At 35.5% G+C, this 27773-nt stretch overlaps 1 protein-coding gene across 1 annotated transcript in view; it reads right to left on the bottom strand.

Moving 5' to 3' along the window:
• The window catches only part of LRP1B (LDL receptor related protein 1B), a 1748032-nt gene that overhangs the window by 142184 nt on the left and 1578075 nt on the right, over positions 1 to 27773 (bottom strand). Inside the window, exons 67-71 of the mRNA XM_049888441.1 lie at positions 23697 to 23813; positions 13216 to 13322; positions 7922 to 8051; positions 5303 to 5409; positions 4828 to 4960 (exon numbers count right to left, since the gene is read on the bottom strand). Coding sequence (XP_049744398.1) covers positions 4828 to 4960; positions 5303 to 5409; positions 7922 to 8051; positions 13216 to 13322; positions 23697 to 23813 — 594 coding nt within the window. The remainder of the gene's footprint in view (positions 1 to 4827; positions 4961 to 5302; positions 5410 to 7921; positions 8052 to 13215; positions 13323 to 23696; positions 23814 to 27773) is intronic.

The following is a 27773-nucleotide window of genomic DNA, read 5'->3' on the forward strand; positions in this document are numbered from 1 at the left end:
CTATTATGGTTGTGAAGTAAATGATAAGGTGATTTGCTAACAGGGATAGAGATAGAGATGGCTTGGTGACAGAGTCGAGTAAGAAAGGCAATTTTTAAAACACCTGATATGACTAATGTTGGAGACAAGTGATTAGGGAAAATTAAGTAGATTGCTTAGAGTATTTGAGTAATAATTGAAGTCTGAGGCCAAGAATTATCATGATAATCTGAAGAGTTGTAAGACTTTCTGGAAAAATGCTTAGTAGAACTAAATAAAACCTGTTGGCATTGAGTCAATTATGACTCTTAGTGACTCTATAGAACAGAGTAGAACTGCCTCATAGAGTTTCCAAAGAGCACCTGGTGGCTTAGGACTGCCAACCCTTTGGTTAGCAGCCATAGCACTTAACCACTACACCACCAGGTTTTCCTGAGTAGAACTACTACATGTTGAATTGCAATATCTGAGTATCAACTACTCTAAGATACAGATAAGATAAGGTCCTTGGTGACTCCACCAAGGTATTACTATGTGAGATTTCTGACAGTCAGACATCTGGCATAGGGTGGGGGGACTCATTCTTTCAAACTTCTACAATGCTGAGTTTCAAAATGCCACAATTTAAAAAATAATCTCATTTACCAAAACACATGCAACAAGACTATGTTACCATTTAACAACTGTCTTTCTAAAAACAGTAAAAATAAGATAATATGTACAAATTCTTTAGTAATAAAGAAACTAAATATACAAATATCAGTTTGTGGTAAGTTCTGGCTTAATTCAAAACTAAAAGGCATAGAATATGAAGTAGAGTTGTATTTTTTCAGAATTAAAATTCAAATGAATAAATTTCATTGCGTGTTCCATTTTACAATGGATTAAATTCAAACAGAATTTTATGAATGCTTGGCATCATCTGATTATTTTAGAAAACTCTATTTATAGCATGTCAGTATCGTTAAAAGGGAAAAAATGAATTCTCCAAGGTATTGCATTAGATAACATAATTTTTCCAAAACAGTGTTGAACATGTCTCTGCTTTTATTAAGAAAAAGAGAAATATAAATAGAATCATAATTGTAACAGAAAGGCAAAGTTTTGTGATAACCTACTAAAGACTTCCTATTGTGCTATAGAAAAATACGTATTTCAAAAAAAGCATCATGGGGCTATTATGTCACCCTTGAGCCTAACTTAAAATACCTTATTTTGAAAATCCATAAAAGCACACATATGATGGAGCGAACTTATTTTCATTATATTTTAAGGACAAAAATTTAGACTTATAGAATTCTTCAAATGTAAAAATAACAAAAAGGTATAATTTAAAGAGATGGGCTGGATTAAATACGCCCATTTTCTAGTCATGTTCTTGATCAGCACAATGGAAAGTTACTAGAAAAAGTGAAAGAGATATATTAATTAACAATAATTTATGTCTAAAGTATAAGTCAGCCTCTGGCAGGTTCGTAGAAATTTGAACAAGTATAACATCACAGAGAATAAGCTACTAGAGTTCTTATTCTAATTTGGGTTATTTAAAATAAAACATTTTAAAGTAAATTATTTTAAAATAAAATAATTCATAATTTCCATAAACCATTTACGTATGTTTGAGCTAATGAATACTAAGAAGAAAACCTCGCAATCTTTTCCACCCATATTCTCATAAAGAATGAGGTTTTTGAGCTTAGACCAAAATAAGTATCAAGTTATTTTCAGTCATAAGTTTTATCTTTAAAGTTATAAATGTTGCCTTGAATTCCAGAGTATTTTGGGTTTTGATGTTTAAGAAGTAAACCATTAAAACTGATTCACTGGGATAATGTGCCGTGCTTATTTAACAGCTCCCTTGACTTCTAGCCCACAGACTGGTGGCTCAAGTATCTAGACTTGAGATTAATGGATTTAATAGATTTAATAGAAGAGATGTTTCATTTGACATTCCATTTCCTCAATGTCTTCAAGTACATGTTTCCAATATCTAATCCACTTCCCAGAAGTAAATTAAGCACTAAAAATCTGAACTTTGTCATGCCTTAAGGACACCCATACAGGATCAGATTCATTAACCCCCATGATACCTCAATGGAATGTATTTTCCTAGTAGCTCATATCAAAAAAAAAAATCAAACCCATTGCCATGGAGTCAATTCTGACTCATAGCAACCCTATACCCAGAACCTTATCCAGTCAATTCCGACTCATAGTGACCCTATAGGACAGAGCAGAACTTCCCCATGGAGTTTCCAAGGAGCTCCTGGAGGACTAGAACTGACAACCCTTTGGTTAGCAGCCGTAGCACTTAACCACTATGCCACCAGGGTTTCCAGCAACCCTATAAAAAAAAAGATATGATTTCCAAGGAGCAGCTGGTAGATTTGAACTGCTGACCTTTTGATTAGCAGCTGAGCATTAAACGCTGCACCACCAGGGCTCCTAGAAGCCTATAAACATTTAGCAGTTTGTTGGGGCGGGGGAGGGAGGGGTTGACACATTTGTAAACAATTGAATTAAAGACCCTTGACTCTTTCTTAGTCACTAGGTTTAAACACTTATTAAAAATAAAAAACAAAACATGGTTGCCATCAAGTCAATTCTGCGACTCATAGCAACCCTATAGGACAGAGTAGAACTGCCCCACAGGGATTTTAAGGAGCAGCTGGTGAATTCTAACTACCAACCTCTTCCTTAGCAGCCACAGTTCTTAATCACTACACCACCAGGGTTTCCAAACACTTAACAGAATCATCTTAAACCTGAAAGATATATCATGTTTCAAATGCTGTAATGTTCAGGTTTTACTGTAATATTCATTTTTTTAACATGTAATCCTTTGTTCAAACAATTTTTAAATGAGATCTAATATTAAAAAATTACATAAATCTAGACAGGATTACCTCTTCCTACACTCATTTGCAGATACTCCTACAGCTCTGGTAGGAGTGGTTGGATCTGATAACATGAACAAATGAGCACAGAAAGTTTCATGGAGACAGATTAAGAAATGATTATCATTTCAGTAATCTTTCTTCTCTATTACACAGTTCAAAGCCTATCACCCTCCATCTTTTAAAATTTCAAAACTCCTTCAAAGCCTTCTATGTGTTCCCAATCTGCTCAAGATTAAAACCAAATTCTGTAACACGAATCCTCAATTACGTGTGGTTTCTGAATTTTACACTGTCTCTTATTTCAGGGATTTTGTACATAATGACCCACTACCTGAAATGTGGAGCCTTGGTGGCACAGTGATCAAGAGCTGGGCTGCTTACCAAAAGGTCTGCAGTTCGAATCTACCAGTCGCTCTTTGGAAACCCTGTGGGGCAGTTCTACTCTGCCCTATAGGGTCGCTATGAGCTGAAAATGACTCGACAGCAACAGGTTTACCCGTTGTACCTAATTTCTGTTTTACCTAATTCTTAGCATAAAGAAACTCACATTCCAGCAGAGGAAAATTAGTCAGACAATGGAAATAATTATATTAGAAGGCAGAATGTGGTAACAGATATGCAATCAAAGCATTGCTAGGGAAAATCCAAAAATCCAAAAGAAAAGACTGTAATTTGGTTGAAGACAACCTCAGTAGCAAGAGAGATGCATTTTAAGGATGGATAGATTTTTTATCGGTAAAGGTATTGAGATGGAGGAGACAGCAGAAGAATGAGGAGAGATGGCAGGTAGAAACCATGGAACGTGTTGCTAGATAATTATTTCCTAGTTTGGCTAGGCTATAAGGCACCTAAAGAAGAGTTATAGAATATAAAGTGGGGAAGATAAAGTTGACCCTGACTGCTATGCTGTGTTGTTTGCATATAACCGGTAAGAGCCTTGGGTAAAGATTGACATAATCAAAGATACAAGTAAATACTATAAACCTGGCAGCAGTGAATAGGATGCATTAGATTAGAGATCAGTTAGATGGTGTTGCACGAGCCCAGGCAAGGAGGTCTAAGAGCATGCAATAGACTGGTGACTGAGTGAAGTTGAGAGAATGGAGGTTATTAGCTGGAACATGGGAAAAAAAGATGAGTAAATTTAGTTGCTGCAAGGGTGAACACAAAATTCTCTGGTTCTAGAGTGACCAATTAGAGAAGGTGAGTGTGAAAACTTAACCAAAAGTTGAAAAGCTATTATAAGCATTTAACTTTCACTGCCTTCTATAATAAGTTGCAGGAGCCCTGGTGTTGCAGTGGTTGAAAGCTTGGCTGCAGACCGAAAGGTCATCAGTTAGAATCCACCAGCCACTCCCTGGAATCCCTGTGGGGCAGTTCTACTCTGTCCTATAGGGTCGCTGTGAGTCAGAATCAACTCGCCGGCAAAGGGTTTGGTGTATATATATATGTGTGTGTGTGTGTGTGTGTGTATGGATATATATATATATATGGAGGTAATTTTCTCAGTCATATGGCAAGAAGAAAATTTGGGGACAACCTATAGATCATGTAAATGTGTGCAATTCAGTAAACCATTTGCTTTTCTTTCAGAGTAAGTCAAGCAATGTGGATGAGAAACTAAACAGAGAACACTTTGTAGTAATGGTTATAATGGCTACATTCTCTGAATTCTTCACATGTCCCTTTCCCTGCCCCAGCATCTAGTAGGATGACATACTTGCAGTAGGTACTCAGTAAACACTTGTATTTGGTTGCTTTGCCAAGAGAAGAGGAGGCTATCTTTGTCTGGTAATGATCTGGATTTAGAACAAACTGATACGTAATGAAACTAGAAATAGTAAAGAGGAATCATTTAATGACCCTATCCTCTGCCCCTAGGACACCCTATATTCTGTTCAGCATCTTAACTTCTCGTCTCTTATTTAAGGGCACAAAACAACCCTACCTCTGTCACAGTTCTCTTCATCACTGCCATCCACACAGTCCTGAATTCCATCACACAGCCATCTGATTGGAATACAGTGGGCTTTATTTCTGCATCGAAACTGATCTTCTTTACATTCCGTCACACAGTCCAACTGTTCAGATACAAATAGGCACTGCAGTTTTCATTCATGGTAATGATATAGTCACAGGCAAAATAAATATTCAGCTGACACTACTGAAAATTTACTGCCCTGTGGGCTTTCTTTTATTTTCACTTAATGAATATAACCTCTACAGGTGACAGTGGAGTTTAATATATGGACAGCATGAAGATGCAGGTATATGCTGAAATGATTGTGTTCAGTGTACCTGTCTGGATATTTTAGATGGTGCTAAGAATCAAGATTCTGTCTCTTTACTCTATTTTCATTGCATAAGCTTTCCCAAACCTAATTCATATAATTCAAAGATTTTTAATGAATGATAGACCTTACCTCGTCTGAACCATCAGCACAATCATATTCTTCATTACATCTCAGAGACGCTGAAATACACCCTCCACTGGCACATATATATTCACTTGATGAGCAAGTAGGTGAAGCTGAATACAATTATAAATTTGAGATTTAGATACAGTAAAAATAACGACTAGTTTGAGGGATAAAAAAAATATATAAAAGCATATAAAACAAAACAAAACAAAAAAAACCCATTGCCATCGAGTCAATTCTGACTCATAGGACAGCTCAGAACTGCCCCACAGAGTTTCCAAAGAGTGCCTTGTGGATTCAAACTGCTGACCTTTTGGTTAGCAGCTGTAGCGCTTAACCGCTATACCACCAGGGTTTCCACATAAGCATATAAAAATATGAATTCATAGATAGCAGTGAGAATGACTTATATTATTCAGCCCTGGTTCAACATGCGGTATTAAACATTCATTAAAAATGTGCCTTACAATGTTATTGCTTTGTATTAAATATACATCAATGTTACAATAGCCTGTGAAATAAGGATTCAACTCACAAGATTAAAGAAAAAATAAAACTCCAAACCTCTATCTATTAGATTTTGAAACGTTAATTTTTTTCACAGTTTTTAAGTTCAATTATTTTAAAAGGCATAAGCCTCAAGTTATTTTAAAAAATGCTGTAGGATTTAGTGATTCTTGGAAATGTTAGATCACATATGCATTGTATAAAGCTACAACTGAAATCTTGTTATGATCTCATGAATCCAGGCATATCTCCTTGACTATGTTGACATAAATGTAGTATTTGCATACATTTTAAGAAATGTTTTGCTTTAGGATTCTAAACATATATATATATAATTATCAGAGGCTGTATAATTTGAGGAGACCTAGGGTCACTATGAGTCAGAATCAACTCAATGGCAGTGGGTTTGGGTTTGGTTTTTTGGAGGCATAGTGGTTAAGAGCTTGGCCGGGCACCCTAAGGAGCAGTTCTACTCTGTCCCATATGGTCGCTATGAGTCAGAATCGACTCGAAGGCAATGGGTTTGGGTTTTTGTTGTTGTTTTGTTCGTATACTATGAGGTATATTATTTTATGACACAGACATTAAAAATAACAAAAGGATAAATAAGCTATGACCTAAATTATTGTTTTATTAGGTGCATCGAGTCAGTTCCGAGTCACAGCAACCCTATGTACAACAGAATGAAACACTGCTCAGTCCCGTGCCGTCCTCATAATTTTTGTTATGCTTGAGCCCATTGTTGCTGCCACTGTGTCAATCCATCTCATTGAGGGTCTTCTTCTTTTTTGCTGACCCTCTACCTTACCAAGCATGATGTCCTTCTCCAGGGACAGTCCCTCCTAATAACATATCCAAAGCACATGAGAGGAAGTCTCGCCATCCTTGCTTCTAAGGAGCATTCTGGCTGTACTTCTTCCAAAATAGATTTGTTTATTCTTTTGGCAGTCCATGGTATATTCAATATTCTTTGCCAACACCATTACCCAAGTTAAGTAATTGACATAGGAATAATGACAGATGCCTTTGTGTACGGATTTGGATTTCCTAGGCCGACATTTAAACCTCTGAGCTTCTGACCTTTATATCAGGCTGTAAGGCGGCAAATATATTCTGAATTGCTTAGCAGAGAAATGCTAAAAAGTTTTTTTTCCTTACATCTTAATTCTTTTTAATTGGTAGTGTTGCCTACAGATATGTATTAGTGAGGAGCCTGAGAGCATGTCTGGATTCAGTAAGAAAGAAATATGTGATCAATTAGCAATGCACCATGGGCATGGTAGTGAGCCATGGTAACTTGCATGCATTATATGTACATTTCTGACTTCATCCCTCACACTAATGCTTTTATGGTTATGTGTAGATTATACTATGATTTTCCCCCAATATTTTTCTATGTGATAGTTTTCTTACTACTTATGAGTAAAAAAATTAAGTTTTTTAATGAGCATATTTATAGAACCATATATAAAGGAATAGACTCAGATCATAGCGACCCTATAGGACAGAGTAGGACTGTCCCATAGCGTTTCCTAGGCTGTAATCTTTACTGGAGCAGGTCATCAGGTCTTTTCTTCTGCTGAACAACTGTCAGATTTGAACAGTTGTGGCTAGCAGCTGAGAGCTTTAACCATTGCACCACTAAGAGTCAGTATCAACTCAATGACACACAACAACCACAGCATTAAAAAGGAATACAAACACATAAATTGAATGTCTTTTCCTGTATCCTGATCTTTCTTCCTAATTTTATTTTGATTCTGGCCCAGGACATAAATAGAAGCAATGGACTTATGCTTGTTCTTGTTTGGTACCTTTTTGAAGCTACTATATTTCTTCTTCATATACTTAATTTCTATAACTGAAAACCTGACTTTATAGTACCTATCCTATAGTTGGAACATATTTCATTTTGCTGTCTTGGGAAAATAATTCCAAATGGTGTGAAAAGATATAGAAACCAGAAAAAATCAAAGTTTGGGGAATTATTTGCGGGTATTATCTCCTAAAAACAGTAAATACATGTGTGCACTTGCCACTGCTTTCTGCATACATTGTTTGGATTCTGTCAAATTAAAATAGCAGCTAAGTTAAACATAACCTCAATCATTTTACCTGGATCACAGTTTTTCTCATCATCACCATATTTACAGTCTTCATGGCCATCACATTTCCATTTTGCTGATATACACTGACCATTGGAACACTGGAACTGATCTCTGGAACAACTTGCTTCACAATTTCTCTGTCAGAAAAACAGCACAGAAGTAAAATTAAAATTTTAGAAAAATACCTACAAACTCAAAAACAACTAGAAATCTCTGTGTAGAAACCTTATGTGTAGAAACAGAGACATGTAGAAACCACATCTGCTACATACAAGTAGCTCAGATGGTCATATTTTAAGATAACACAGCCTGTGTAGCACAATCGTCCACTTCCGTCATCTCCTTCGGTCATAATATAAAGAAGAATTAGGAAAAAAAACACATAAATCCCATGGCTATGTCATGCTAAGTATATTGTTCTGAGTGGATCCTGCTTCAAAAGACAATTGTGGGCTAACGACATTTTAATGACTGTAGCTGAGAACGAAGATATAGGGAAATAAATGTTTAAGAAATTCCTTCTAAGCGAGTGCTTAAGGTATGGCAGGGGAGATGGAACTTGAAACAAAGAAAAATCCAAAGGTGAATCTGATTTGCATTGGCAAAGCTTCCCCTTGAGCCCTTTCTCCCCTTTTTCCCTGTCTCTTTTTTTTTTTTTTTTTCCTCCTTACCTGTTCTTTCATTGTTTAGTTGCTGCTCATAATCTCTTTTCCCTCTTCTGGTGTTTTTTTCCTAAAGAGCTGTGAAATGGACTGTCACACTTGTCATTTTTGCTAGCCCACAGATAGAATTTATTTGGAAGCCAAAAAAGATAGCAGGTTTACCTTTGAGATAAATGAAAGGAATCCACTAGATATTCCCCTTCTCTGAGTCTGAAAACTGCTTGAAATGGGGTGTTCCACTGAAATGTCTTGCTGGAATGGTATTTTTCTCTTGTTAAGCAAGTCCTATACTTGCCAAAATGTACTTGCCTTTTCCTCCCACAGAAGGTACAACACTCACACAGCTTGAAGAACTCCAAGTGGGTGAGGTGTGTTGAGCTATTGCTCCCTGCTTCTTCACAGCTCCTTCCCCATGTAAGGATGGAAGGCATCTTTTCTAAGTTCTTGTAATTTTCTGTTTTCTGTTGACTCTTTTAAAATAAAACATTATCAACAGAGTTTTCGTATTGTACTACCTGAAATACAATTGATATTCTTCTGCCCTCCTTCCCTTCCATCTTTTCCCAAGTATTGAGGGTTTGCCATTCTTTTTTTCTTAGTTGGCATGAATACAAAAAAAAAAAAAAAAAGCCTAAGATTTTCCCCTTGCATTTGATAGACTCATAGACTAGTAGGAAATCCCAACAACTTAACCAACAAATGCAATAAAATATTTTAACTGCCAAAATAAATGGTTATGGTTTTAAAGTGGGAATTTAGAGAAGGCTTCAACAAGAAATGGGATTACCTAAGAAAGGGTTTTTCATGTGTAAGGATAATTAGAAATTTGGTATATCTGAGGGGTAAGCTAAATAATGGTGAATAGTGAGAAAGAGGTAAGAGAAAGAGCCTATGCAATGATCATGAGACACGGGATTTCATATATTTTGTTCACCACTATAAGCCTCATGATCAAAAAAGTGACTGATGTATAATAAGTGTTCAATAGTAACAGATGATTAGTAAAAGTATGAATAAATGAACTAGCAAATGTAGAAAATGAGGAACATAAATTAAAACCCCATGTAATTAAGCTCCATTAGAATAGGATCTACACCTGTCTGTTCATTAAATGCCTAAAACAATGGCATGACAATAGTTGCTATTCAATGAATATTTGTAGAATTAATGAAGGCTATTTTTTTATCTCAGCAACAAAGTTCATTTAAGTAAGCTCAGTAACCAATGATGCTGACACATCCTACAGTGCTTTGACAAGAATACAGGTGTTATTTTAGGTACCTGTCTTATCATGAGAAGATTTCTAATTGCAGTAAGTTGCAGTATAGTTGGTTTGCATGTGTGTGTATTTAATTATTATTTCAACAATTATCAATATTTACTACCCTTGTTTCATCTACCACCCTAGTTATTCATACTATGGGATATTTTAAAGTAATAATAACATTATCTGAAAATTAACAATATCACAAAGTCAACAATATTCTTTAGAATAAGTTTATTTTGAATCCATATCCAAAATGTGCTCATTTTCTTAACTCTATGAAATACAGTTTGGTAAAATAAGGATCCAAAGTATACCTACACATTGAATTTGGTTGATACGTCTACTAATTTTCCTTTAATCTATAACTCTTTCCCATTCTTTGAGTTTCAGGTTTTTTTTTTTTTTTTTAAGTGATTTATTGCATGAATAAATGAGGTTATTTGTTCATTAGAATGTTCACATTCTGAATTTGCCTGATTGCATCTTAAGAATAGTGGTACAGTAACTTCCAAAGAGACTAATAAGCTTTCTATATTTTTTAGTATTGCTATGGACTCATGAATTTTTATATATTTTTTGTGTTTCCATCCACTGAGGTCTCTTTTCCTTCTGGTGCTCAAATTGTTTCTTCCTTGGTTAGTGGGAGCCTCTTCAAGTTTGCTGCTATGTTTTTTAGACGTGACTCTAAGAACCTGTATTGACAGGGCACTTGTGACTCATCCATTTCCTCTTTCTGACCTAGAATCGGACATTTCTCCAAAAAGTCTTTTTTTTTTTTTTTTTTTTTCTGATAGGGAAATGGTAGTAAGAAGTCTCACTGTGAATGTCAAGGCTAGTCATTACTATTAGCTTGCAATTACTTTTAGAACTATTCAGTGGCAGAGCTAGGAAATGTATACTTTCAGAAAGAGAAAGATTAATCAAGACCTCATACTGATACTTTTGAATTTAATATTACAGATTATTTTACTTCATTTTTATATGTGTCTATCCTTTCTTTTACTCTGAAAAAATTGATTGCTAATGACACTAAGATAATTAAATTGAAATATGCTTCCCTAAACATATGAGTTTCAAATTAGTAATCCATGAACAACACAAGGAATGCAGTTTAACATTCCTTTAAGTTTTCTTTTGTTCTTAATATTTTATACTTGATGCAAAGACAAAGTATTGCATTTTAAAGTTACTTTAAATCATTTTTCTCTGTATATGCCTTCAACTTGATATGTAATTAAATTGATTCAATTTTTTGTTGTTGTTTCTTAAATTGACTTAATCTTTGGCTAGATATTAGCAAGCAAATTAAACTCTCAGCTCATATTCATACAGAAACATATCTTCACAATTCTCTCAGGTATTTTTGCTCCTAATATGAGAGTAATATCTGTGTATTTTTGCTTTCTAGCTGTTTGACTCAGTTCTCTGTTTTTTTTTTTTTTTTTGGTGTGGTTTGATTTTTGTAAATACAACCTCAGTTAATATAGGCTTTAGGAAGAAAATGAGAAACCACCTATCTTTGGTGTTAGTCACTTCATTACATATAAAAAAAAAAAAAAAAGACTGTACTAAATAGCTGCAAATGTAGACAAAGTCTATTTTTAAGAAATATCAAACGGAGTTAATTTGATTCCCTAAGGAAATTGTCATGAAAATATCTGGATCAAACAAAAAAATGAAAATATCTGGATACATGGAGATATACTGAACATTAAAAAGCTATGTCTAGCAACTTATGTCATGAGAAAAATAGTTTTAATGAGGATATATACTTTGACATGAATAAGATTTTGCAAAAGAAGTAATTGACTTTGCGTATGTGCCTTGCACACCTAATGAATAACATATAATATAAAATCATAAGCCTTAGACAACATATCCACATGTCTTGATGTTTCACAGATTGCACAGCCTGGTGGAACATATAAAGAATATATATGGCATGGGTAGGTTTACATAAAAAAATGTGTTTTCCTGCCTTAGAAACATTTCATATAATTTTTGAGTAAATAGATACTGAATAAGTTCATGGCTGGTCAATGTAGCAATCATTTAACTGCCCTGAAGATTTCTTGAAATTATGTTTTGATTTTTGGTGTGTGTTATTTTTTTACCTTCTTCTCTTCAGAGAACTTTGTGTTTTTGAAGTTTAGGTTTTGCTGGCCTTCAGGTGAGAAGTTACAAGCATTTATTCTCAAAATCTAGGCTTCAGAATGTGACTAAAATGACTTGTCCAAAGGTGAGATGATGGAGAACTGTCAAACCCTGATAGGTATGCCTAAGGACTGGTAGAAAGCTGACTTATGCGTGTTCTACATATACTAGAGACATGCAGCATCTCTGGCAGGAAAAGCAGCTGAGGATAGCTGTATCCCAGAACATAGAACACTCAAGAGTAGCAGAGAGGATCTTCTCAGGCCCAGGCTATGGTCAGTGGGTGTGTGTATCTGTGGGTCAAAAAGCACTGGAGAGCTCTAGGATACCATTGTCTCACAAGGAGCCATGGTGGTCACTAAGGACCAGAGACCTCCTTTTCCTCCTTTACCTCCCATTAAACTTGATTTCATAAGCCCTGCATTCCTGATATTATTCACAAAACAAGACATGAAAAGTGACTATGATTAGACTTCTCTCTGATATTGGAAGCAGGTGCTAGTGGTCATTTTAGATTTGATTGAAAAATATATATATATAATTATGTGTATTTTATTATTTTTAAGGCATCATGGAATAATTCATATCTGGAACATATATATATATATAGATGAATGAACAACCGGTTGTATAAAGTAGTATAATTGTCAGCACAAACTAATTTTACAGAATTATTCAGAGAAATGCTAAACTTTTTCACTTAAATTGTGTATACATGGGTCTTATTATAAATGGATTGCAATTTATCATCTAAGCAAAGCTCAACCTGTGGTTTCATGAAAATTGATGACCCGTATCAAAGTCTATAATAATATATCTATTGAAGAAAGAGACTGAAGAGAATAAACTGTTTAAAATGCATAAAAATATTAGCGCTGACTATAAATACTGCAGCAAATTTATGATCAGATTCACAGATGGCAAGGGCAGCAGCTATAGGGAATAGGGCTTTCATACATCCTATTCCCAGCCCAGCCATTCACCACTTGAGGTAAAACAGACTATAAAATTAACTGTCAATAGTAGCGTAAGAGTGATTCCTTATGCTGGGTATATGAGGCACAGTGCATGGATATAATACTTATCTCAGTGTGTCAGGAGCAAAGTGCATTTCAGAGCTGTCCTAGCCACGCTCATAGGACTGAATAATAACAATAATTGCAAGTGTGGTTCTAAAGAACTGCTTTCTTTTTAGCTCAGTTTTGCAAAGGTGCCTACCTCGTCGGAGCCATCTGCACAGTCAAAATCTCCATCACACCAAAACCTTGAAGAAACACAGTCCCCATTGGCACAGAGAAAATCTTTCAGTGTACAGGTCTGTGGCTCTAGGGATGGAAAACAGCACAAGGTTATTCTAGTCTATGAAACTACATTCTAAAATTTATGAGGTAGCATTAAAGGGAAAATAAAAAATAAAAAAGAGATTAGCCAAGCAGAACCAATAAATTGTCTAGGAAAAATGTCTCATGAACCACCTATAGTACATAACATAATGATTTTTCAAATTTTATTTTTAAAGTCATGAATAGAAAGTGGCATTGCAGAAACAAATTGAAAAAAGACAAAAGATAAATAGTGTGCCGTTTAATAAAAATACAGCAACAAAGTAAAATAAAAAAATATACAGACTACTGCAGTATAACAGTATCTTTTCCAGTTTTAAAGTTGTAAGTCATTTTATGTATTTACTTTAAGTAGACATGTTGTGATTTTCTTACTTCACCAAATATACCAACGGGGCTAGTTATTAACTGGGGAGTGAATTGACTTTTTATTATCCATTCTAATAATATTCTAGTTCATTTATTTTATCCCTGGAAAATCCATAATTCATGAAACAAGAAGGGCACATAAGAGATTATTGGGGATGACTGGATCAGTATGAAGTTGAGGTGGCAGAAGGAGGCTATTTTCTTTGAAAACTCTCTGCTTATGCAATTGTTTGCTTAAGTCGTGTATCATTTGACTGTCATCTTAGCTGATTTGTCAGTTATTGATTTGACTATGCTTCACTATCCCCTCCCACATAGGACTTAAGCCAAATAGTATGACTTACTACTTAGCTTAAGTCTTATCTGGACAGTGACATAGAATTCCAGAAATCTGTTCCAACAAGTAATCAATATGATGGCCGAGGATCATCTCTTGTTTAGTTTCTCCCTTCTAAATCGAATTAATAGCTTGCATTATGAAAGGCCCTTCTGTTTTTTTGCCTTTGATAGCTGTTTTTTAGCTTTTCCATACTTATGATAGTATTCTTACCCATGTGAAGAAGGAAATTAGTAAGAGATATAAAAGTTAAGAAACATTCAAATGAAGTCTAATATTCTACATAAATTTTGTGAATAATTCAGTCAGGGACTGGGACTTTTCTCTACACAATCACTTGGTTTCTAGCCATAGGGAAATATCTTGAATATTTCCTATCATAGGGGCTCCAAAATTTCTATATAAAGATTCCCTTGGAGAATGTTGAAAGAATCATGGAAAGTGTAAATTGACCAGAGAGTATTCTGTTGTGCTCTGGGCCTTACTTTCTTATAAAATGTGATATTCAGGCTATGAATAAGAAAGATATCATTCAATAAAATTGGGAAAAGCCACCAAATGGGTGATTCTTCTCATATCTCTATATTTCTCTATTTAGTTAACATGGCAATAGATCAGTTTTCTTTTTATTTTGTTTGTTTTTAGAGTGTATTCACATATATTACACTTTATTCTTCAAACTACCCTTATTGATATTAATATTACTAACTATAATGATAACAATATTAATAACTACCAGCTACTGATTTATTATTTGGTTTTAAGTACTATTTGAAATTAACGTTAAGTACTTGAAAAGAACTCATCAGTTACACCTCATAACAACCCAATAAAGTAGGTGCTATTATTGGACCACTTTTTCCAACAACACAAATGACAACTATAAATGTGGCCTTCTCTAGATGGTTTATACAGGAATCAAGTTGACTGCATCTGTGGCAAAAGGCAATGGAGAAGCTTAATATTATCAGCCAAGACAAAGCCAGCAGCCAACTGCTGAATAGACCATTAGTTGCTCATACACAAGTTGGAAAAAAAAAAAAAGGAGCCAAAGAAAATTAAACCAAGTCCAAGAGAACCAAAGCATGAACCTGAATATATCTCACCTGAATTTAGAGACCATCTAAAGAATAGATTTGATGCACTGAACATTAACTACCAGATGAGGTATGGAATGACATCTAAGACACCATATGCTAAGGAAGTTAAAGGCTATTAAAAATATCAGAAAGAAAAGACAAAAATGGATGCCAGAAGAGACTGAAACTTGCTCGCTCCTGAGCACAGAGTAGCTAAAGTAAACAGAAAATTTCAAAGTCTTGAGAAGACAAAGTAAAGCATTATGATAAAACATGCAAGGACTTGAAGTGAGAAAATTAAAAAGGAAGAACATCATAGGTGTTTCTCAAGCTGAAAGAACTGAAGAGAAAATCCAAGCCGCAAGCTGAAGTCCTGAAGGAGTTTACGGGCAAAAACTTGAATGGCACAGAAAGCATCAAAAGAAGACGAAAGGGAAACACGGTCATCGTAACAAAAAGAAATGGTCAACCATTTCAGGAGGTGGCATATGACCAAAAATGAGGGTACCGAAGGAATAAGTTCAAGCTGCACTGAAAGCATTGGCAAAAAACAAGGCTCCAGGAATTGACAGAATACCACTTGAGATGTTTCAACAAACAGATGCAGCGCTGGCGGTGCTCACTTGTCCATGTCAAGAAATTTGGAAGACAGCTACCTGGCCAACCAAATGACAAAGATCCATATTCATGCCCATTCCAAAGAAAAGTGATCAAACACAATGCAGGCATTTTCAAACAATATCATCAATATTACATGTTAGCAAAATTTTGGTGAAAAAATTCTAAGATGCCTGCAGCCAAATTTTGATAGAGAACTGCCAGAATTTCAAGCAGGATTCAGAAGAGGACCTGGAACAAGGATTATCATTGCTGATGTCAGATAGGTATTGGCTAAAAGCAGAGAATACCAGAAAGATATTATCTATGCTTTATTGACCATGAGAGGGCATTCAACTGTGTGGATCATAACAAATCATAGATAATATTGCAAATAATGAGAATTTCAAAACACTAAATTGTGCTCATACAGAACCTGTGCAAGGATCAAGAATCTGTCATTCAAGAGAAGTCAATATTGTGTGATTTAAAATTTAAAAACATATCTGGCAGGGTTGTGTTCTTTCACCTTACTTATTCATTCTGTATGCTGAATAAATAACCTGAGAAGTTGAGCTACATGAAGAAGAAGGTGACATCAGGGTTGAAGGAAGACTCATTAACAACCAGTAATATGCATATGACACAATTGCTGCAAGTGTAGAAGATAAAGATCAAACATAAAGAAAACAAAAATCTTCACAACTAGATCAATAAACAACATCATGATAAATGGAAAGGGAATTGAAGTCTTCAAGGGTTTCATTTTTCTTGGATTAACAATCAATGCCCATGGAAGCAGCAGTCAAGAAATCAAATGACATATTGCATTGGAAAAAATCTGCAACAAAGACCTGTGTAAAGTGTTAAAAAGCAAAGATGCCCCTTTGAGGACAAAGGTGCAGCTGACTCAAGCCATGGTATTTCAAGTGCCTCATATGCATGTAAATACTGGACAATGAAAAAGGAAGACCTAAGGAGAACTGACACATTCGAATTGTGATGTTGGCAAAAAATAATGAATGAGGTACAGCCAGAAATCCTTAGAAATGGGGATGGCAAGATTCCGTTTTGCTTACTTTGGACATATCATCAAAAGGGATTAATCACTAAAGAAAGACATCGTTCTTGGTAAACTGGAAAGTCAAAGAAAAAGAGGAAGACTTTCAACAAGATGCAGTGACGCAATGGCTGCAACAATGGGTTCAAACACAGGAATATTGTGGGATAGCACAAGACCAAGCAAAATTTCATTCTGTTATGCACAGGGTTTCTGAGTTGGAGCTGACTGGGCAGCACTTAAATTGAGACACAGAGAGGATAAGGATCACCCAGCCAGTGTAAGAGCTGGTGTTGAACTTGAACCTAGACAATTTGATCTCAGGACTTGTACTTTTACAACTAGTGTATACCATCACCTCCCTACTATTGAGATAGTAAAAACTGCTCACATGTTACAGAGATTAACAATAAAGGCTTGAGAAGTCAAGTTATTTGTCCGAGCACATGTCTAGGAATGTCTATTTTACTAAATGATAATAATATAAACCTTTTTCTCTGATTGTCACTCCACAGTGAAGACATTTCATCTTCCTTCTGTTTATAGGCCCATGTACTTTTATTCTCAGGGAAAAGAAATTGTCATGAAATACGCTCAATTTATTTAACAATGGTAAATACCAACCAAAAATATTTTCATTAAAAAAGTAATGAGAGAGGAAATTTAAAATACATTTTACTTCAATGTTCAAAAACAACACTAGACATTTAATTTTGTAGGATTGTGGGGGAGGAGGTCATCTGAACAGGATTAATTATTGCCTTAATGTTCTAATTTATATTTATCTTAATTAAAAGCAATTGTCAATCATGTGCTAAATAGCAATAGTTTCAAAAACTTTCAAACATTTAACAAAGTGGGGAGTTGGAAGTTGGTGCTGTTGGATTATAAATATTACATATTCAATAAGCAACCACCAAACCTACTGCCGTAGATTCAATCCTCCGACTCATAGGGACCTTGTAAGACAAAGTAGAGCTGCCGCATTGGGTTTCTAAGGCTGAAATCTTTTTTGGAAATAGATCGCCCATTTCTCCCATGCAGGAAATGCTAGTTTTGAGCCACTGACCTTTTGTTTAGCAGCTGAGCACTTTAGCCACTGCACCACCAGGGCTCCCAATAGTTTCACAGAACACTAACTTGTTCTATGAAGACTTTGTTTTAATATTGTGTTATGGATTGAATTGTATCTCCAAAAAAGGTATGTCGAAGTCCTAATTCCCTGAACTTGTGAATGTGATGTTGTTTGAAAACAGTTTTGTTTTTAATTTGTTACTAGTTAAGATAATGTGGTCATACCAGAATAGAGCGGATCCTAATCTCTTTCTGAATGGTTTATTATAAAAGGGGAGAGCAGACACGGAAGTAGAGTCACACACTTGTGAAAGGCAGACACCACCACGTGAGAACAGAAGTAGATGCATCTATAAACAGCAAAGGAATGGTAAGGATTGCCAACAGCCATGAGAAACTAGAAGAAAAGCTCTCAAAAGGAGTCAGCATGGCCAATAACCTGATTTGAAGTTTTAGCCTCCAAAACTGTAAGACAATAAATTCCGGGTCTTGAAGGTCATCCACTTTTTGATATTTTGTTATGACAGCTTTAGGAAACTAAGGCAGATTGTTAATTTTTAGAATATAGAAGTACAGGGTCTAAATGATTTGGGGGGATTCTGAGTGATTCAGCATGTCTCTACCATGTTTTTAAAAAGGGCAGCACATTTATTTCTGAATAATAGTCATGAATTATTTATGTATTCACAAAAGTCATCAAGGAATGGTGCAGCCAGTCTGTTTCTAACTCCTCATTTATATATCTCAGATTCTTTTGCCATTGTATATCAAAGGGAAAATCTCTTTGCAGAAAATGCAATTTAATTATGAGAGAAGGTCCTAAGGGATTTTTTTTTTTCTCTTCTTGTTCATCTTACCTTTAATATTTTCCGGATAAATTAAAAGGCGTATTTTTAGATCTTGGCATTATAGCATTTTTCTCTTAAAAAAAAGAACAACAACAACAAAATGACCATAGCTGGAAGTTAACACATCTCGAAAGAAAATGTGATTATGAAACTTTTGCCAGTATTTCCAAAATTTTCTCCCACACTAACTTCCTCCTACGTTACCTATCACCCTAGACCTAGAGTAGATAAGGAACCTCAAGCATTAACAATTAGCCAGCTTTCCCAGGCATACCAGGGTGGCAACCAAGAAGCTTTTGCAGGGACATGCTTTCCATGTTTTGGAAGGCTGACATTGATGTCGTAACCCCTATAGGATTGTGAGGATGGTGAAGGACTGGCGGTGTTTCGTTCTGTTGTACATGAGGTCACTACAAGTTGGAACCTGCTTGACGGTACCTAACAACAACAACAACTCCTGTATCTATGAACATGATCTTCTTTGGGGAAATAAGGTTTTTCTTTGCAGATATTATCAGTTCAGTTAATGATACCAGAGTATGGTGGATCCTAGTCCCTTCTGAGTGGTATCTTAAAAAGATGAGAGTAGATACCGTGGCAGAATCACACGAGAGAAGACAGACAGCAAGTGAAAATGCACCTAAAAGCCAGTGACTGCCAAGGAACACCCCGGACTACCAGAAGCTAGAAGAAACAAGGAAGGATCTTTCTCTAGAGCAGAGAGAAGGAGCATGCTCCTATTCATACCCTGAATTCAAACTCCTAGCCAGGACTGAGATAATAAATTTCTGCTCTTTAAAGCTACCCATTTTGTGGTATTTTGTCATGGCACCCTAGGACACTAAGACAGAAGTCGTCTTGCACAAAACTGAGGAAACTGAAGTTCAGAAAACAAAAGTGACTTTTCAAAGCCACAGCCTTAGTGGCGAAGTGGAAAGACTTTTAAACTTCAGTTTCTCCACTGAGCAAATTATCATAAACCCTGGATAAATTCAAATGTTGTGTGAATATAAGTGTAAGCATCTAAAAAGAATTTTTAGAATACAATTAGTATAACTGACATTCTACACAAATAATTTTCTGATATAAATTCAGTGTGAAAGTACTAGAAATTCAAATAAGGCAAAGCAGCTTGTCTTTCTATACAAACTTTTATCTATTTGATCAAATGACTTGATATTTTTAAATCTTCTTTAAAATAAATTTAAATCTTTTTTAGTAATTTTAGTTACTTCCTAATAATGGAAAGACATAAAAAAAAAAAAGCAATTTATTTTTCATATCAGTTACTTAGAAGGCATACATGTCACATATTATTTTTTTCTGGTAAAGATAGTTGAAATTTCTCAAACATTTCAAAACTTTCGTTCAGATTATAAAATAACGCCAATAACAATAAGCACTTCTTGTTTTTAAGTGCAGAAATCATGGCTGAAACAGTATGTCCCTACTGACTGTTAACAAGGGAAATGACCAGCAGATGATGATAAAATAAAAACCGACTAGTTACCCCATGTAAATACATGTATATAAAATAGAGAGCATATTAAATGTAAAACATAGCTGGCAGTTAATTGCTCCACAACTATTTGAATTTTTCCCATATCTATGCCTGGAGTATTTCCAACATATTTTAAAAAGTAAATTCATTAAGCTAGATTCATAAGCAAGAAGTCCAAATGTGATTTTTTAAAAAAAATATACTGCTGTTGCTTTCTGACTTGTAAGGTTTATTTACCATCACCTGTACATTTTGTTGTTGAATAACAGCTAACGATACCTGCCAAATGTGAACCAAAATGCCTACCGTTGACTAAAGATATTTAGAAATATGGAACCAGTATACCACTGCCCAAAGATATATATCATTGGAATAGTTTCAAAAGATAATAAGAAATTGTAAATATCTCGATAGCATTTTAATACAAAAACAATATTTTTTTTTTTTCCCCAAGGCTGGCTTCTTTATGGCTCATTTCCTGGTTCTCCCCATAGATATATTGTACTCTTTTCTCATTCTTCATTGACTCAATTTTTGCCTATGCAGAACTGCTGGCATTTTCAAGCTTTAAATCTTCTCGTTTCTTCTGCCCTATGCAAGATAATATTTTTAAACATTACTCAATTATCTGCATTCTGAGCCTTCTTCCTACACACTCCCACATGCTTAACATGTCAACATACGCTCATCCGTGTCCTGCATATGCTTCATTGCTGGTTAGTGTCAGCTTTCCTCTGCAACTTCATCAATATTACTTGTCTTAGACAATGAGCTCAGAGTGAATATGAACTCAAAAAGAACCACATAGAATTGAGCATTTTATACTGCAAGGCTTAATATTGCAGCCACTTCTGCTTTATCTTAAGAGCTCTGTGGTTACAATAATCTATCACTAAGTTTTCACAGTGAGGAGTGAGAGGCAAGGTTCTTTCTCCTTGCTTTTCTGCATCAAAGCCTCACTTTTAGGAGCACAATGATACTCAGCCACTTAGGAAATCCCAGCAGAGTCAGAAGCAGGCTCGTTCAACACTTGGTGCTTCTCCTTCTTTACTTACCATAGCAGTAGCCTAACTTCTCATACAATTTGAATTACTACTTGAAAAAGTGCTCTCTAAGATGGAAATCTCCATTCTGACCTCTCACACTCCCTGTCATTCTCAATCTTTCAGTGACAGGGAATTCCCACTCATGAACCATACCGATAATTAACACTAAATGTCTCAAAAAATAAGGTAGTTACCTGTATATTTAAGCTCAGATATATAAATGAACATAAAATATATCCATAATTGCTTCTTTTCTATATTTACTCTTCTATATTAAAAAAAAAAAATTTTATACCTACTACCTCCATTCCATCAGATATTCCTTTAATCATTACACAGAATTTGAGAATCTACTATATAACGTTTTTGTTGTTGTTGAGGAGTAATACTCTAATGACTCTTTATAATTTTCTATGCCTTTCCTAAGATGATGTGGGAGATATCTTTGAGAAAAGGATGTACAAAGGCTCTTATATTCAGAGCATTCCATGGTCACAACAATCCAGAGATTTCATATTTAATGTACCTGATACTCAGACATGAGTCAGGTTAAATTTGGAAAGTCATTTGAAACATTAGCTGACATTTTGTAAGCCAAATATTCAAGTGGTTTGTCAAGGCTTTGACTCTGCAATTGCATGTTTTAATACAGCACAGATATCCCTAGAAGTCCCTGGGTGGAGCAGAACCAAAAGGTTCGAAGTTTAAGTCCACCCAAAGGCGCCTTGGGAGAGAGGCCTCATGAGCTACTCCCAAAAAAGCAGTCATTGAAAACTCGATGGAACACAGTTCTAATCTGACATACATGGAGTCACCAATGAGTCAAAGTGGACTCAAGGGCAACTGGGGCTAGGAGATATCCCTATGCAGATTTAGTTTTCTACCTCCTGGGAAATGAATGTTCCCAGTTTAGTGAAATGTCTGTGAGAGTAGACATTGCTGTTATTAATTTGCATCAAATACTTTTTGGAAGTAGCAGAATATAAATATTTAATAAATGGAATTAAATTATTATCTTATTTTAAACATGATTATATTGCTTTGCAAGGATAATGGTAGCCCAATGGTTAAGGGCTTAGGTGCTAACCAAAAGGTCAGAGGTTCAAACTCATCAGCCACTCTGTGGAAGAAAAGGTCTGGTGATCTGCTCCCATAAAGATTACAGCCTAGGAAACCTTATGGGGCAGTTCTCCTCTGTCCTATAGGGTCACTGTCTTGGCCATCTAGTGCTGCTATAACAGGAATACCACAAGTGGATGGCTTTAATAAAGATAAATTACTTTCTCACAGCCTAGTAGGCTGCAGGTCCAGATTCAGGGCACCAGCTCCAAGGGAATGCTTTCTCTCTGTTGGCTCTGGAGCAAGGCCCTTGTCATAAATCTTCCCCTGGTTGAGGAGCTTCTCAGGTGTAGGGACCCCAGGTCCAAAGGATGCACTTTGCTCCTGGTGCTGCTTTCTTGGTGGTATGAGGTCCCCCATGTCTCTCTACTCTCTTCTCTTTTATATCTCAAAAAAAGACTGGGTTAGGACATTATCTAATCTTGTAGAGCTCATCAATATAACTGCAGCTAATCCATCTCATTAACATCATACTGATAGGATTTACAATACATAGGGAAATTACCTCAGATGACAAAATGGTAGAAATCACACAATACTGGGAATCATGGCCTAGGCAAATTGATACATGTATTTTTTGGGGGACACAATTCAATTCATGTCAGTCAATATCATTTGGAATCTACTTGACAGCACACGACCAGATTGCTTTCCCTGTTCAAACAGAAAGTTTTTCATTTATTTGTTTAAATGCTGCTAATAAATATATTTAGAACTTAGTGATAGAATATAGAGACATTGTCACAATTTTACATACTGCCGTATATTTTGGAAAATAAAATTTTGGGGTAATTATTTTTTTTTTTAATATGTTACATAAGAATTCAGGAGGGAGATGATAACAGCATTATTCTATTTTCAGAGGAAAGCACCCTGAATACATATGGTGCTCACCGCTCCAGAAAGAATAAAAGATATTTCACTGAAAGACACTCAGGGGTGAATTTGCAGCATAAAAGGATTTGAGACAGAAATGAACTGAATATCATTCATAAAGAATGGTATGTTTTGTACTGTCTCTACATCATTCAGCATATTGTAGGAACTTGAATCAAGGGCTTCCTTCATTGCATACTCATCAGGTGCATGAAACGTCATGATGCTTTCATACCATTCCTGATAACTATAATAAAATAACTCCCAGTATGAGCATTTCAATAATGCTACCATGTGAGATTCAGGTCAATTTAGTCTGAATATCTTTGTCCAAATGTGCATATCTGTACAAAATTTTGAACGGCAAGAGAGATAGGTTGAAATTTATACCTCCACCAAACTGAAAATATACCATGCTGCTTATTGAATGAGCTGTCAACAGTTACTTACTACAATTTTCTTCATCTGAATTATCACTGCAGTCATTTTGACTATCGCATCGCCAATGATCTGGGATACAGTTGTTGTTTTTGCACTGGAACTCATGAGGTCCACAAGTCTTTTTATCTGTAATGGAAAGAACCAGAGTTTGCACTATTGGCTTCCATAAATATATTCCTTACGAGAGCCTGACGGCCATGCCTAATTCCTTGGCATATGACATTTCCTTAGATTCTGTTACTGACTGAATAGAATTCTAGGAAAAAAAATGAAAGCAAGTGCTGAAGAAAACTCAGCTTTCTGTCTTATTTTATGCTCTCATCAGTCACGTTTTAATTGCCAGCTAATTACAAAGCAATTGATTGGACCACCAAAGCAAAGTCAACACAAATTGTCAAATGAAAGATCCAGATTTTCCTTCCATTTAGGACACACCCTCTCTAATCCACCCCTCCATTTCCGCTATGAAGCGTCAAAAAGAAGTAGTTAGTAATCCAACTGTGAGGTTGCCACCCTGTGTTCTTCCCTAATAAGCTCTTATTTTTAATATACCTATGGTCGGTTATATTTTTTAAATCCTGGATATTATCTGCTCAGAGACTCATGGATTACCATAGTGCTTCACGTGTATACAGAGCTTGAAAATGAATAAAGTGCCTTCTCATTCGATATTCTAAATACTCCCATTGAGCATCCAGGAAAGGTACTAACTAGCTCCTCTCTTTACAGTTGATAAAGCAGAGACTCATAGAAGTTTTTAGTAACTTGCTGATATTTTCACTGCCATTAAAAGACAGTAAATATATATATGCATATATATGTCTTTTACACCTGATTTTGTGCTTTTTACAAGAAATCTAACTTATGAGCAGATGAGATAGAATCAGAACACATGCAATAAGAATTTCCTTAAAATTTAAATCCTCTATTTTCAAAAAAGTAGTATCTGTTGACAGACTAAAGCAGTGCTTCTCCGACTTTAATATGCATACATATAAATGACTTGGGAATTTTGTTAAAATGGAAAGGGGCCTGAGATTCTACCTTTCTAATAAGCTCTCTGGCAATAATGATGTCCTTGATCTCTGAACGATATTTTGAGAAAGGAAGGGTCTAATGCACTAAAATGGTATGAGTTAAGTAACATAAAAATAATAAACTATAAACCTTAGTGTATAATTTAGGACACATTTCCCTTTCCTAAACTTAGATTAATTCCTTATTCTCAGCCATGTTAGAGATGAACAGGGGAGTGCTTAAAGTCTCAGAATAATAAAACAAATTAACTAAAAAAAGAAGATAAGCTATTATTGGATGGTAGTTGTTATGTTGTACTTCAAATGTATCTTACAGAATTGAAAGTCAAATAAGATTGTGAAAGTAAAAGTGATTTCGGTGTAATTATATAAATTAAATAATGAACATATATTGAGGATCTAGCCCAGCTCTTGGCTAAGGATTTCATAGACATGATCACACACAATCCTCATAACATCCCTAAGTATTGTGGCAAGCATTTAAACAATGGAGGACGGTAAGTCTCAAAGAGTTTAAGTAATTTCGGCAATCTGACAGAGGTATTAAGTGACAAAGTGAAGATTCAAATCCAGATTCAACTCCTGAAGCATTTTGCTACAGAGTTTCTCATTATGGACATCGAATATGATTTTGAAAATACTAAGCCAAAAACCAAAGCCACTGTCCTTTGGTTGATTCCAACTCATAGTGACTCGGTGAGATAGAGTAGAACTGCCTCATAGGGTTTCCAAGGTTATAAATCTTTATAGAAGCTGACTGCCACAACTTTCTCCCACGGAACTGCTTGAAAGGTTCACACTGCCAACTTTTTGGTTAGCAACCAAGCACTTTAACCACTGGGCCACCAGAGCTCCTTGAAACACTAAGGGAGAAAAAAAAATTTGCATCAATTTCCCTTTCTTCCTTCTTTCCTACCTGCCTGGCTGCCTGCCTGTTAATGATTGCACAGGACCTAACCTGTCTCACTGTATGGGGTGTTGTGTTTTATATTTTGTAATATACCCTTTTTGTTTGCATTATAAAAATTGGCTTAAAATCTTCAGAAGTTCTAATGTAGAATTCTGCACACCTCAGATAATCAAAAAATACATTAGGATGACTGAATAAATAATGAACACTAAAAATGCAGAGTTTGGTGCTGAGCTATATGGATGCTTTTTTCATTTTGGCAATTAACACAAATTCTGTGACTATTGCTATATGTATAAACACTGGTCTTATTTACTTCTTGCCAAGTGCTGCTTGAATTATATTAAAATAACATTTTAAAATTTTAGAATACAAAATGTAAGAAAGATCATGCTGGGTCACAACAATAGACCATGTGACTTAGCATTATAACACTGGCACCAAGCATGTCTCACTCATCACGGCAAAATTGGTACTATCAATTTAATAGGTGTAATGACTTTATCATTTTAAAGCTCTTTTTTTTCCTAAATCCTTTTTATAATTTTCTTCCATGTTTAAACATTTGCATCTTCTTCTAAATTTGAAAGAGATCTGTAGCTATTTTTTAACAAGACCAAGTTAGAGTTCATTGCTAAGATTACCATTTGGGATATGCAGAAACAACATAGAAAGGTTAATTGCCTTATGTAAGGTTATTCAGATTTTATGTTTCTTAGTTGTTTAGATCATTGACATTACTTGTAAAAATTGCATATACAAACTATACAACCTTGTTCTGCATTTAAAATCTTCCTGGAGGGTGTATATATAATGTGCATGTAATACATATATACATGTATATACATATGGAAATCCCAGTGGAGTGATTAAGAGCTATGGCTCCTAACCAAAAGATTGGCAGTTCAAATCTATCAGGCACTCCTTGGAAACTCTATGGGGCAGTTCTACTCTGTCCTGTAGGGTTGCTGAGTCAGAATCAACTTGATAGTAACTAGTTATGTACATAAAACAGGAGAAACTGTATGAGAAAGGTCTAAAACAGCCAATCTCGACTACACATGAAAATCACCTAGGTAACTTTTAATAATCTCTTTGCCTAGACCATATCCCACATCAACAAAATTAGACTCTCTGAGAGTGGGGCCCAGGCATAGGTGTTTATTAACATTAGTATCCCCTATGGGTCTGCCAGTTTGTCGTACTTTGGAGGCTTGTGTGTTGCTGTGATGCTGGAAGCTATGCCACAAGTATTCAGATACCAGTAGGGTCACCCATGGAGGACAAGTTTCAGCTGAGCTCCCAGACTAAGACAGACTAGGAAGAAGGATCCGACAGTCTACTTCTGAAAAGAAAAGAATTAGCCAGTGAAAACCTTATGAATAGCAGCAGAACATTGTCTGATATAGTGCTGGAAGATGAGTCCCCCAGGTTGGAAGGCACTCAGAAAATGACTGAGGAGGAACTGCTTCCTCAAGGTAGAGTCAACCTTAATGACGTGGATGGAGACATTTTCAGGACCTTCATTTCCTGATGTGGCACAACTCAAAATGAGAAGAAACAACTGCAAACATCCATTAATAGTCAGAACCTGGAGTGTACGAAGTACGAATCTAGAAAAATTGGAAATTGTCAAAAATGAAATGGAACACATGAACATCAATATCCTAGGCATTAGTGAGCTGAAATGGAATGGTACTGGCTATATTGAATTGGGCAATCATATGGTCTACTATGCTGAGAATGAAAACTTGAAGAGGAATGGCATTGCATTCATCATCAAAAAGAACACTTCAAGATCTATCCTGAAGTACAATGCTGTCAGTGATAGGATAATATTCATATGCCTACAAGGAAGACCAGTTAAAACGGCTATTATTCAAATCACTAAGGACAAAGATAAAGAAATTGAAGATCGTTATCAGCTTTTGCAACTTGCAGTCAAGATGCATTGATAATTACTAGTGATTGGAATGCGAAAGTTGGAAACAAAGAAGGATTCATAGTTGGAAAATATGGCCTTGGTGATAGATACAATTCCAGAGATCAAATGATAGAATTTTGCAAGATCAACAACGTCTTCATTGCAAATACCTTTTTTCGCCAACATAAATGGCAACTATACACACGGACCTCACC

This window comes from Elephas maximus, chromosome 6 (assembly GCF_024166365.1).
Source record: "Elephas maximus indicus isolate mEleMax1 chromosome 6, mEleMax1 primary haplotype, whole genome shotgun sequence".
NCBI lineage: Eukaryota > Metazoa > Chordata > Mammalia > Proboscidea > Elephantidae > Elephas > Elephas maximus.